Source organism: Muntiacus reevesi, chromosome 12 (assembly GCF_963930625.1).
Source record: "Muntiacus reevesi chromosome 12, mMunRee1.1, whole genome shotgun sequence".
Classification (NCBI taxonomy): domain Eukaryota; kingdom Metazoa; phylum Chordata; class Mammalia; order Artiodactyla; family Cervidae; genus Muntiacus; species Muntiacus reevesi.
The window spans coordinates 62,584,489-62,597,956 of record NC_089260.1 but is presented as its reverse complement, the minus strand read 5'-3'; the positions used below and the strand labels follow the sequence as shown (position 1 = coordinate 62,597,956).

Genomic DNA, 13,468 nt, shown 5'->3' with positions numbered 1-13,468 from the left:
CGTCATAATCCGGCGCTAGGGGCGCTCCCCGTGCAGTCATCACGCTCGGCGTAGCAGACGTCCCTCTCGTTGCCATGGTTTCTGTTCCTTCGCGGCTTTTGGCGCCACCCAGTGGCGCGACCTCCGGGTAGCTGCCTCACTCCTAGAAGCGTCGGGGCAGTGTGGATTTCCCTGATTCCGTGGGCGGGAATTATTTGTTACTTTAATAGAGCTCATTAAACGTCCCATAAACATGATTCAGAGCTACTGGGAGTTGGAAAGCCAAAAGGCGCCGCCGGCCAGAGCCACTCAACTCCACCGACAGGCCGGGTCTGAGTGGCCGACCTTCCGGCGAAGATGCTACCAGGCCGCCTGGGGTTCTGTTGCAGGCGTCGCTGCTCGCGGGTTATGAAGCAGACATGTGGTTTGGGCTGGGTGTGGTAAGCGATACCGAGAAAAACATCCCTTTGCACATTATCCTTCCTGTCTCCTACCCAATTGGGCAGAACTGCGGACACTAGTTGGCCACATTAGTATTATGTAAAGGGCAAGACTTCTGGCCTTGATATTTAGGTCACATCTTTGAGGTACGAACACCCAGGCAATCCCTTCTATAGGCGGAAGAGACCATACTTTTTAATGTTTCCGTGGGGGATTAGAACATAAGACCAAAATAATACACTTTGACATGATTATTTTAAGCTAAAGATAGTTGAGACACAGCATGAACAAACAAAAAGCTCTCCACCTTAGCACTTAACCCTTCCATTTGCCTGAATGATATTAATTTCGTGAAAGTCGCTCAATTGTGTCCGACTCTTTGCCTGGAATTTTCCAGGCCGGAGTACTGGAGTGGGTAGCCGGTCCCTTTTCCAGGGGATCTTCCCAACCCAGGGGTTGAACCCAGGTCTCCTACATTGCAGGCGGATTCTTTACCAGCCGAGCCACAAGGGAAGCCCCAAGAATAAGGGAGTGGGTAGCCTATTCCTTCTCCAAGGGGATCCTCCCTATCCAGGAATCAAACCGGAGTCTCCTGCATTACAGGCGGATTCTTTACCAACTGAGCTATCAGGGAAGCCCTCAATTTGCCTAAAAATCAGACGTAAATTTCTCTTGGTAAAGTTGTGTCCCCGCCCCCTTACCAAGAGGACAGCGCAGACTCAAAACACCCTCAAACCTTATTAAACTAATCCTTATCTTCCATTAGTTTTCCCCATATGTTTACCTTCCCAGAGTTTGCTATCCTTGAAAGCCTAAACCCCTTTTCCTTTTATCCATTTCTCTACAATACATGGTTCTTTGTTAAGATGCTGTATAAGCCCCAAACTATAGCCACCTCATTGAGTTATTCAACACTTAGCTTCTCCCAGGCGTCTGTGCACCGCATGAGTCAATAAACTCTTCTTTTTCTCTTGTTAATTTTATTTTAATTTTTATCAGTTTAATTTCCAGGACCCCAGTCACAGAGCCTAGGAAAAGGCGTTTGTCTCTCCCCTACACTTTCTTATCCATGTTTTAACAGTTTCTTATTTAAATCTGATGCACAGATTTTTATTAGTATAAGAATTTCTAATTAAAACTAAATACCACCTTGGGACCAGAACTTTCAGGGTGGTGGCACAGTTGTTCTTTCAGATAGGACTTCAAGCAAGTCTCTTTAAACTCACTAGGTCTAAATTTCCCCATCTGTAAAAATGAAGGTTTGAATAAGATCCTGGTAAGGACTTTAAAATACTACCTTAAAGTTAATTTATATGAGTGAGGTAGTTTTTAGAAAAATTTTAGGAATTTTGAAGATAAAAGATAAGCTTTCAAAGAAATAGCTGCAATTCACTGAATCTAATCTCTCTGGCTTCTACATCGGTTTCAATGTTGCACAGCTCATGTATATAGTAAACTGAGTCTACCCAGAACAATAATGTGGTGTCTATGTATTAATAAATAACCCACGTTCAAAAATAAAATTCTGTTTCATTTGACATTAATGGTTCAAAAGCCTTTCAGTAGTTCTAAAGAGCCCTTAGATGTAGAATGTGTAAAACTTAGTTTGAATTTTCAGTTTATGTTTTCATCAGCCAAGTCTTTGTTACATGCAACAGGAACTGATTCTGGGCTATCTGAAGCAAAAGAAGATTTTTATTAGAGAATTGTTTTAATTATTTCCTCAAGATTTCAAGCTCCAAGAGTGACCATGCAATTGGTCAAGCTTATTGGATTACATATCTGTACCCAGGGCTTCCCAGGTAGCACAGTGGTAAAGAATCTGCCTGCGAATGCAGGAGACGCAAAAAATGCAGGTTTGATCCCTGAGTGGAGAAGATCCCCTGGAGAAGGAAATTGCAACCCACTCCAATATTCTTGCCTGGAAAATCCCATGGACAGAGGAGCCTGGGGGACTATAGTCCATGGAATTGCAAAAGAGTCAGACACCCCTGAGCACATACACAGGCATCTGTACGGAAGCTGCACCAGAGGGTAGATACAAGCAGCTCCCTTAGTGGAAGAAAGCAATAGGAAACCAGCACTTAGAATTCCACCCCCCCCCCACAATGTATTATGTATTTTTTCCTTTGAATGAAAGATGGGGGTGCTGGTAGGAAGGGTAGGGATTGATAGCCCCCCAAAGGATAAATACATACTGTAACTTTATCTCAGACCTTGGGAATTAATTAAAAAATAATCTCTGATCCTTTATAGTTTTTCTCATTGAATTTCAGATACACTCATCAAGACCAGTGAATCCCATGGCCATGTGCCCACTGAAACACCACCTGCTGTAAAGTGGGTCCCTAGATCAAAGGCAGTATTTGCAGGACGCATTGATGGATCAAACACTTGGAAATCATTGACTAAGTAGTCTGACCAACACCCTGTGGACAGGAAAGGCAAACCCATACCTGGAGATAGGAAGATTCTAGTCAGGGTCAATCACTGTCCTTCCAGGATAGGAGTCCAGTGTAATCAACTTGCTATCAAGCAGATGATATATGAGGTGCTCAGGGCTGAACATGAGGGAGTGGCCAGCTAGTGAGCGGAGACCATGTTGTTGGCCTCTCAATAACCTGCATTTCTGGACATGATGATGTACGTGAGCCCATTATGCCAGTACTGGGTTAGCTGATGACGCGGCTGCTGGTTAACTGGCCACGCCTATTTACTTGGTTGTTGAGTGCCTCTACTGTGGTGGACTGTCCCCAGTAGGCATTGTTATACAACCCAAAGCTCTTTACTTACATGCCCAAGCCCATAGATGTCTCTGCTGCTTCTTCTCCAGGCTTCCTAGTCTCAGATATTTTTCATTCCAGCCCCCTAATCCCCTAGCGATCTTATTTGCCACTTGCCAAGAAGCTCTATTCTTACTTCAAGCCACTTCCCTTTCCACACAAAATGATCAGGAATACTGCCCCAGATTCCCCTGTCATTTAACACTACTGAGTAGGACTGTAGGACAGCAAGTCTGTTTTTGTTTTGAACCCATATCCCAACAAACCAATCTGTGAAGTTAGCTTGGGCTTTTTTGGCCTCCCTCAGCTAGACAAAGAGCCTCTCAAGCAGCCTCAGCTGTGAGTCATGGGAGGCACTGTGGTTCGAAACTTGTAAGTGCGACACGGGAGCCTGGGCTGCCTGCCTGTGCACCTAATTTCCCCTGGCTGTACTTGTCATCAATCCCAGGAATACCACTTCCACCTTATGATGGATTGACTTGGTGGGTCTGACAAAACTTAGGGCAACTTGGGCTATAGGGTCGCTTGATGTCCCACGAGATGCTCAGTTCCTACCAAGGCTCATCAGCATGCAAGGAGCCATTTGTGAATGGCGTGTTCTCCACTGCGGATTCCTTGGACTTGCTACAGAAACTAGAAGTCTACCTTGGGATTCTCCAATTGGAGTCTGCCATTAACTCCTGTGACTGCTTTGCGTATCAGGTACTCCTGTCCTGTAGAAAATCTGCCGTATCAAATGGCTCATGCATTAAAGCTAATTACACTGCAGCCTGTACCTGCTACAGAGCCTTTCTGTGCTCTGCATCCCACTGAAAACTGGCAGCCTTTCAGTCAGTGTATGAACCAAGAGCAGTATTCCCAGGTTCTGAATTCCCACAAAGAAGGCTGGAGCTTGATGTGCTTCCTCGGTAGCAGAATAATACTGATAAAATGAGTGAGATACAAAAATTCATTCTTTATTGTGGAGACATCGTGACATTCAAGCAGACCACCGGACCTTAAAAATTTCACTGATGTAAAAAGGATGCTGGTTCCTACTAGTGATTACTTCTTATCCTTGGGACTACAATATGCTACCTACATATCTGGCCCAAGTAGTAATGATGCCACGAATGTAATAGTGACGTTCTGTGGAAGGTTCAGATGACTCGGGTCTCTCCAGACTACATCATGACAGAGGGTGGGTGGGTACTGCTCTCTGTCCTGGATGAACACAGTTGCTTCTGACCCCACATCCTCAGGCCCAGTTCCAGACTCATGGCTCCTGTTGGTACATGTAGGTTAGGTCCTGAATCTCCTCTGGCACATAGGCCCACTTGAGCGTGTTGAAAGTAGACAAAGTGAAGGGAAATGAGCTTCAGAACTGTTTGGTTTTTTTTTAATAAGAGTATGCATAGCTTTGATTTTAAAATAAAACTCAATTACTCAGTCTATCCATCTATATCTACCTGCCTAAACATGTTATACCAAAATTCAGTTTTAGCTTCATATTCAATATTTTCTGCTTGCTTTTGATTCAACCTTGACCTCTTAAATACCCAGAGGCAGATACCTGTTTTCTCACTGTTTCTGGCCTCTTTGAAATTGTGTGTGATTGTTGGTCAAGAAATCTTGCAAGTTATCATATCTAAAAAGAAAGATGTCACTGCTAAAACATAATTGTAGCAAGAAATTCTTATGTGCTTTACATATTGAAATATGTCAACTGAAGTGCGTTATGTATATTATTGCTAGAGTGAATTTCTGCAATGATTGTGAAAGCTTTACATTTATGTACAAAACAATTATTGTAAACTTCTAAATAGTTTAAAAAAACTAGACAAAATTTATGAAACAATGCAAGCCACTGGACATAGGCAATGAGGGGGACCAATGTCCACGAGAGCTGGAAAACAAAGTGAGCCATACAGTTGCTTCGGTCCACCGCCTGGAGAAGTGTTCTAGGCTGTGGCACAAGAAGCGAGGGGAGGCCAGCAGACTCCCTGTGGTGAGGAGATGGGACTCAAGAGTCCTGGGAGCCCAGGTAACTATAGAGTTCACAGAGCAGAATGCCAGGAAGCAGAGAGGCACACACAGAGAGAACTCCAGAGATCTGCTGACCAGGCCCTAAAAGCATTCAGCTGAGTAATGACCCGCCCACGTGACAGGAAACTACCAAAGGCCAACAGAAGAACCATGGGAAAGGATTACAGGAGACAATACTCAGAGCTCACACACAGGGTGCTGGGTAATTCCTGTTCCTACCGGTAAGAGTGGCAAATGTCCTAATTCACAAGGCATCAGTCAGAGAATGAAGAAAGGTCTTGCTTCATGATGGAAAAAAATTCATCCCAGACTAAATGCTGCTCTGACAAATGCTCAAAAACAAGATTCAAAAAGATCAAACTGTTCAAGTAACTTAACTGTATTCCAGAACAAAACTCAAAAATGTTTTTAGAAATATGAAAATAGTTTAAATCATTTAAAATAATAGTTCAGCTTGAAAATGACTATTTTAATGGCTTGTCCAGTGTGAAGTGGCTGTACCCTGAGGCTGTTCAGAATGACATATATTGAGTTTCTTCTCATATGTGCGTTCAGGGTGGGAAAAACTGAAATTAAAAACGCTCTAAGAGAAAAATTATCTCATAAGCCCTATATTTCCATTCCAGTTAAATCCTGATTCATGTAGTTCATTAATGTATATCAAATGTATTATGCAAAATGGAATAATTATGAAAAAACCTAATGCCATCCATTATACTTAAAAAAAAATCACTAAAGATGTGGTTTAAATTGGAAAAAAAAACCAAAACACTTTTCTACATACTAGTTTCTCATCATTTTAAATTTGCATATTTAAAATTATACATGATACTGGTATATTAATACAAGTATATAATTTATTAAAATTATGGAGTTAGTGAATACAGTTCATGGTTAAGAGTTTGATAAAATCATTGCTTTTTAATCACAACTTCTCCATCAAGTGGGAGCATTAATCAGCAACTGACACCTGCAAAGGAAAGCTTTAGCACTTCTACAAATTCCTGGATTGAATCTGTAAGGACTCTGTGAGCCTCCTGACTCCTTTAGTCTTTCCTTGGTTCAGTTAGATGTCTCTTCTGGGTCAGGCCATCCAGCAAGTGCTTGGAGAAAACTGTAATGTAAATGGATATACTCAACTGGAGAAAAAGGTTAAGGGACCCTTATTTTCTTCCATTCACACACAACTCCTGCTCACTCTGGAACTTTCAGCCTAGGCATCCCTGCTCCCACCTTCCCAGTCATCCTCTTCACCCCCCCCAACCCAGATCCCCAAATGTGGGAGGTGCCTCCCGACGTGTGCCTGTAAAAGCCCATTTGTTTCTGTATGTGCACTTAGTACATGGTACTGACATTGTTTCCCCCGTGTCTATGTCACCAGATGGTGATTCCATGTAGGCAGGACTCGGCTGCACTCACCTGTGTCCCTGGCCCTCTACCCAGTGCCTGATGCGGAGAATTCACAGAACATCCTCATTAGCCAGTGAATGGCTTTCAAAATATGGACCTTCTGCTAAGTAAAGCAGATGTGTAGCAATCACTCACAGGCGAACTGGGAAATGGTAGTTACCCTGACACAAAGACTGACGGAAATATTCACGATATACTAGTCACTGTGATGACAATTACCGTATGTTAACTCATTTAAACTCAAACACCTTCATTTCAGGACACATTCAGTTGTTAACTCCAACCTACAGATGAGGAAACGAAATCGTGAAAGATTCACGATTTGCCTCAGGTCACACGTCTGTGCCAGGAAATGAATGAGTGAACCTGAATTCCATGAAGGCAGAGCCCACATGTCTCCCTTTCCCACTAATACTCCGGGCCTGGTGTGCAGAACAAGGTGAGTGAATTCACTTGGGTGCACCTGACGTGAGCTGCCTCTCCCACACCTTACAGCAGGAAGGCAGCGCCTAGCCCCTGGACAGGTGGCTCCCTGACTCATTCCTCAGTTTCTCCCCCACCTCCCTCCCCATATTGGCTCAAGCCCCAGCCTGCCATCTTGAGCTTGAGGAGAGAAAGCAGTAGGCATCCATGTGAGAAGAAACCCAGTGTGTCAAAGAGGAAGTGATGAAGGCAAACCCAGGAAGGCTGCTCTGTGGGATGGGAATGGAATCCAGGCGCCCTCTGCAGGATCACGTGACTGCCAGGATTCCCTGGGGGACTGCCCTGCACCAGACACTGTTCCTTTTAATCCTTACATCAACCCTCATCTTCAGCATGCCTCTCACTGCTGCTGCTGTTCCAAACTGATCTACTGGCAACGCTCCAAACACTCTCTGAGCAAACTGGCACCTGTTAGTCTCTTCAAGCAGCACCTGCTTCCACACCAACTCCATTTAACAAAATCTTGCCCAGTTTTTAAGAGCCACTTCAAACACTACCTCTCAGAAGACCACCCCATTCAATTCTCAGAGCTTTTCTTCCCCACTTTCACACTCCCACGACAACTATCACCCACATGGACACATACCTTGTCCCAACTTTTTCTGCATTTGTGTTAGGTCTGCTGCTAGCCTGGGAGTTCCTCAGAGACAGCATCTAATGTCTCTTCATATTTCCTTTAGCTCATGTGGACAACAGGCATTTAATATTTGCAGAATAACACACACAGCAGCAATCCTGTCCTTACTGCCACCACTGCAAGAGAAGGACAGACAGCCCAGCCCAATGCCAGGTACAATCACAATCCTGAGAAAGCCACACTTTGTTTTTTTTTTTTTGCCAGGCCACACAGCTCTTGGGATCTTGGTTCCCTGAACAAGGAATGAAGCCAGGCCACAGTAGTAAAAGCCTGGGCCACTAGGCCACCATGAATTCCCAAGCCACACTTCTCTGCATTTCTTTCATCAGGCAAACAGGCCCATATGGCTTCAAAGTGCCCCAAAACAAAGCTCTGAAAGGTGATTCTTGACTATTAGTCACCCCAAAGGTAAACTGACTCCCTACAATTAGTCATTCCAACAGTAAACCAAGGTGAGGCCTGGAAAACTCACAATCTCCGACATTCCTTAGGGCTCCTTATGTTGGCCCTGATGTTGCCAGGAAGGAAGATGGAAAGGGATTTTGCGGCCTGTAAAGATCCTCAATTTTAACTCACACTTTAAAAAATACCTAGCAATTGGCAGCTACTGCACAAGTTACAGCTGGAAATCTAGTTTTCCTACCATTTAATGTAGTTGTTCTTTTAACATTTTCTCTACCACAATAAACCTAACATAAGATACACTCTCCCCACCCTGCTCCCCACTCATTTAGGCATGCTAAAGGAGGGAACTGAGTCAGTACACTGGAGTAATTGTTGTCTTCATCCCTCCCTAATTTAGTCAGTCATAATAACCAAGCAGCACCACTCTGTCTTGCTTTGGACGCCATGGCTTAGGCCCATCAATTTTATTTCTCAAGTCCATTCTCCTCCCACTGCCACCACCCTAGTCCAAGCCACCATCATCTCATGCCTCAACAACTACAGAAGCCCTGCTCACCCATCTCCCTGCTTCCATCTTGGCACCACTCCGGACAAGTTCCCACATGACAGCTGCAGTGATTTTGAAAACAGCATTGTGTCTTCCACTTTAAAATAACAAATGCCCTGTGTACAACTGTCTATTAGGTAATAAGCATGTGAAACCATACATGGAAAACCTCATTTTGCAAATGAGAAGATCCTAGGCCAAAAAGAATATTGAAACCATGTACCCTGGGTCAGACAGACAGAGCCAAGGTCAGAATTCAGAACTTGTAACTGCGCAGACAGGTCTCATTTCAATGAGCCACACTGCTTTCTCCCACGTATGTGGCTCATTCTGTAGTGTGTTAATGGAAGACAAGTGAAGTTATATGTATTGATTGAGGGCCTGCTTTCAGGGTCACAAAATGTTAGATTACCAGGAGACAAGAGGGGTGAGACCCGGCCTGAGCTGATGCTCACAAACAAGTAGATCCTCCCGTCTCAGGATTCACCTCCTCTAGCCAACTAGAGGACAGGGGCGGCATTCCAAATCCAGGACTATGTGATCCACGTGGGGAGCATAGGATTTCACTGGTTGGATGTGCAAGATTTGTGTCTTCCACAGTTTTCCATGCACCTGATGAAGAAGAGTGGCAATTCGAGTCTCTGCAGCTTTGGCCCACCTCTGCCATTCTGGCTTGGTAGCCACTGACAGTGTTTTCCTCCTAGAATCACTGGTAGCTCCATTTTTCAACTGGTTGCTGATAATCTGCTGAGGAGAAGGCCAGTGCTCTTCCATCTCACTGCTTCCAGGAGGCTGAAGAGTCTTCCCTGGGAAAGACTCCACATTTTGGTGAATATGCAAAATGCCTCCAGCATCCTGTTTTAGCAGTCGGCAGGCAATGGGCCAGCCTTCTTCAGAGCTGGGAATCAGCCCCAGATTCACCCGGTCCGCAACGTTTGATAGCTTCAGTTTTCTGTTATCCCCGAAGTGTATTTGGCATCGATCAGCTACTCCATTGAGTTCAAGGTTATTTCTCAGAGCAACTACCGCATGGGGATTCCACTCACAAGCATGGACGAAAGCAGCCGCGGCATGAACTAGGAAAGGCAAGGTAAAATAACCAATCCCCGCATAGAGATCCACCAGCACTTCTCCGGCGCAGGGCAGCGACGCCACACGAAGCTTCTCAGTGATGTTTCCGAAGGAGAACATGCATTGGGTCACGTCAAACTTATACCGAATCCCATTATCCACATGCTCTACCCAGCCGTGGTCGCCCAGCAGCATCCTCACTGCTGGAGTCCGAGTGCTATCCGGGGACACCCGCCCTCGTTTGGCCAAACGCTGGACGCCAAGTGCCGAGGCAACCGTCTCCCAGAGTTCTGGCTCCAGATGTCTCCATTGCTTGGCTTGGAAACAGTCCTCACTCAGCAACAAGAGGTCACCGTGTCGTTGCCAAGATCGGGGCAGGTCAGCCTCCAACTCGGCCGACCACGTCACTCCGCGGCCCTCTACCCAGCGACTCACCTCAAGACACAGCCTTTGGGCAGGTGAGTAACTCTGGACCTTCTTTGAAGGAACAGGATCCAGGAGCTGCGTCAGCACACAGGTGCTGCCTGGAGCCACACGATTCCTCAGCTCCCGCAGATGCTGCTCGAGGAGGGCCTCTCTCAGAACCGGTAGCGCCACGGTGCCATCCCGCAGCTTTTTCACACGGTGTTGTCGATCCAGGAGTTTCTGCTTCTCGAGATATTGCCTGTATTGCTGGGTAAATCGAGGCTCAGTCACAACTGCAACAACAGCAGTGGGCTTCCCGCCTGTCCCTTCCATGTTGTTGCTGGCCCTACATTCTCCCCAAATCCCTCCACCTGCCTCTACACATCCACGCATAAAACAGGAAGAAAAACTCGCACATCGCCGGCGGGAACCGGAAGTGACGTCAAACAGGCAGGCCGGAACTAAATTATATTATCTCTCGTTGACGAATGGCGTTGGCGTCGCCTTTGGGTGTGAAGCCGCCGCCGCCATCTTTGTTGTGGTCAACCATCACTTGCTCCAGCCTATGAGAAAATTAGTAACAAGAAGGATTTACAAACTTAGTCGACTTGAACTGTCGACTTATAAACTTCAAATTAGTTGGTATCCTCCGGAAACCTCAGCCACTCTCTTCCATGCTGTTTAGCGATCAAAAGAGAGACGTGAACCTGAAACGATGCCCTATATTTGACCTAAATCCAGTCTGAGATTAAATTATTCTCAAGGCTAAACACACTCTAGGGACACCGGTCTCCTTTCGCTTTCTAAACCAGGCCAAATTTTTTCTTGTGCTTTTGCCTCTACACTTGCTGAAATGCCCTTCCCCAGAAGATAAAATGCCAGGAGATTTGTCTGAAGGTTATCTTCTTGTGAGGTCTTCATTAAACACTCAAAAGTGTCACTATCTCCCCTCCACGTTATATCTATTTAACACAGTGATTCCTTCTTTAGCCCGTGATTTGCTATTTATTTGTTTACACTTAATAGCCTTTCTCCCTCAGACAGTGACACTTATAGCTGCTCAGTCATGTCCAACTCTGTCATTTTTTTAAAAAATCTGTTCCTTCTTTAGTCTCTCTCTCTCTTTTAAATCCATTTTAGCTGCATTGGTCTTTCCTGTGATTCACTGGATCTCCATTGTGGCATCCAGACTCTTAGTTGCAACATGAATGCAGGATCTAGTTCCCTGACCAGGGATCACACTCAGGCCCCCTGCATTGGGAGTGTGGCTTCTTATCCACCGGACCACCAAGGAAGTCCCTCTTGTCACTGATTTCTAACTTCAGTCCGCTGTGGTCAGAGAACATACTTTGGTACGATTTCAATCCTTTTAAATTTATCAGGGCTTGTTTTATGATTTAGTGTACGGTTTATCCTGGAGAATGTTCCATGTGCTCTTGAAAAGAAGAATATGTATTCTGTTGGTGGTGGTGGATCTAACAGGCCTGTGTGTTAGCTGATCCATTTTTAAGTTCATGCTCAGATAAAGTAATTCTGTCGTCACTACAATTCACAAACATAGCGTCAATTCAGAAAACAGAATGCCTAGTATTGAGTATATATAAATGCATGGCCTTATTTTATTCCCTTGTATTCAACATACTCCCTCCCTTTGCTGAAGCTCACTTTCAGGACTGCTCCCACTCTCTTCCTAACCTGCTTATTCCCTGAGATTTCAGAAATAAATCTCAGGATGTGCTGGATAAGCATCTCCTGTACAAATCACATCTTTATCAACGATAGTCATAGCTGCATGCTCTTCTCTTATAGCTCTTCCCAATACTTTTTCATCTTTAAACTTGATTAATGGCTATCTTCCCCCAGATGTGTACGTTTGAAGAGGCAAGAAACTGAATTTCCTCTCCTCATTATCATATTTCTTACTGTATTTAAGAGGTCTCACCACACGTACTTCCTCATAAAATATTTGTAGACTGAACATGAGTGAATGAGGAAAGAAGAAAAATCTGCAGGTGAAAATAGTTCATGGCCATGAAAGAATTTTAGCTCCAAAATATTGCCACTAGATGGCAGCAATAACCAGTACCAGAGCAGCTGAAGTGTGAATTCCTGGATTTCAGATGGTTTGGATTTTCCCGACTTCTCAAGGAGCCTATCCTTTCCAATAGGCCTTTATTCATTAATCTCTATTAGACATCCCTTATTGACATGGTTAATCCAGACGCGTGAGTATATTTGGCAGCAAGTAATACAAGCGCTCAAAACAGCAGCTTCACAGCAGGTGGGGAGGTGTATAAATTTTAAATATAACAGCCCAGGGCGGGTGTAGCTACTCAGGGAAATCCTCAGATAACCAGGCTCCCTCTCAGCCTCTGAGATCCTTTCATCCTTGTGGTTTCAAGACGGGCACTACATTTCCAGGCTCTGTGAGCTCACTGGGGCAGGAAGAGTAGGGCAGAGCTAGAGGAAGCAAGAAGTGTCCGCCGCATGGACTTCTGCCTACCCTTCTGGGACAGAAAGGGGTCTTACTGCCATCCTCTGACAGCTGCGGAGGCTGGAAATGGGGTTGGTTTTAGTGTTTGATTGTGGAATTAACCAAGAATGCATAAGGGAGAGTGAGCAAAAGCCAGGCATTAAGTTGACATTCCTCTAAGGCACTAGGCGAAAAAGCCCCTGGAAACAACAAAGAATTCTGAAGAGGAGTTTAGAAGAACGACAGGAAGGAGACCTAAGAGACAAGAATAGCATCTATGGAAAAAGTGTTCATAAAATGAACGGTTTACCTAAGAAAAGGCTGAGCTGACTCTTGTTTACCTTCACCTTCACCCAGCAAACTCCAGTGTGTTTCTGAAAGTTCCAGCTCAGATTGGGGATCGCCTTTTTCAGGAAGTCTTTCCAGCCTTCTCTCTCCTTCTCCTCACATCTGGGTTTGTTTGTTTTTTTTTTTTTTTTTTGGAAGGACAATGTAAAGCAAAAGATTTTAAATTGTTTTAAATAGGGGAACTGAGGAAAATAATAATTAACATTTAACAAGTGCTTACCATGTGCCAAGCACTGATGTCATTGTTTTAATTAACCTTCCCAAGAACTCAGTGAGGTGTGTACTCTTTTTATTTGTGTTTTAAAGAAAAGGATATTGAAATTATCACACAGAGAGGAAGTGGTGGAGCCAGGATTTGCATGAATGTCAGCTGGCTCCTTCGTCTACATTTTCACTTGTGCTGGGTCTTAGTTGTGGCACATGGGTTCTTTTAGTTGCTGGTAAAAGGCTGTAAGATCTAG

The 13,468-nt window shown here is 44.6% G+C and overlaps 1 protein-coding gene across 5 annotated transcripts; it reads right to left on the bottom strand.

The window, feature by feature from the left end:
• Window positions 1-6,063: 6,063 nt before the first annotated feature.
• TRMT12 (tRNA methyltransferase 12 homolog) lies at window positions 6,064-10,725 on the bottom strand. 5 transcript variants are annotated; one of them, XR_010658670.1, is made up of 2 exons: window positions 7,708-10,724; window positions 6,064-6,342 (listed from the first exon to the last, which is right to left on the bottom strand). XR_010658670.1 is itself a non-coding variant. In XM_065903172.1 (2 exons), the coding sequence occupies exon 1, from the start codon at window positions 10,577-10,579 to the stop codon at window positions 9,203-9,205; it is 1,377 nt and encodes a 458-aa protein (XP_065759244.1). In that variant the 5' UTR covers window positions 10,580-10,725; the 3' UTR covers window positions 6,064-6,342; window positions 9,166-9,202. The 5 variants fall into 5 exon arrangements, 1 of the variants encoding a protein (XP_065759244.1); XR_010658669.1 differs by having other exon boundaries at window positions 6,064-7,874; window positions 8,934-10,724; XR_010658671.1 differs by having other exon boundaries at window positions 8,934-10,724.
• Between the last annotated feature and the right edge of the window lie 2,743 nt (window positions 10,726-13,468).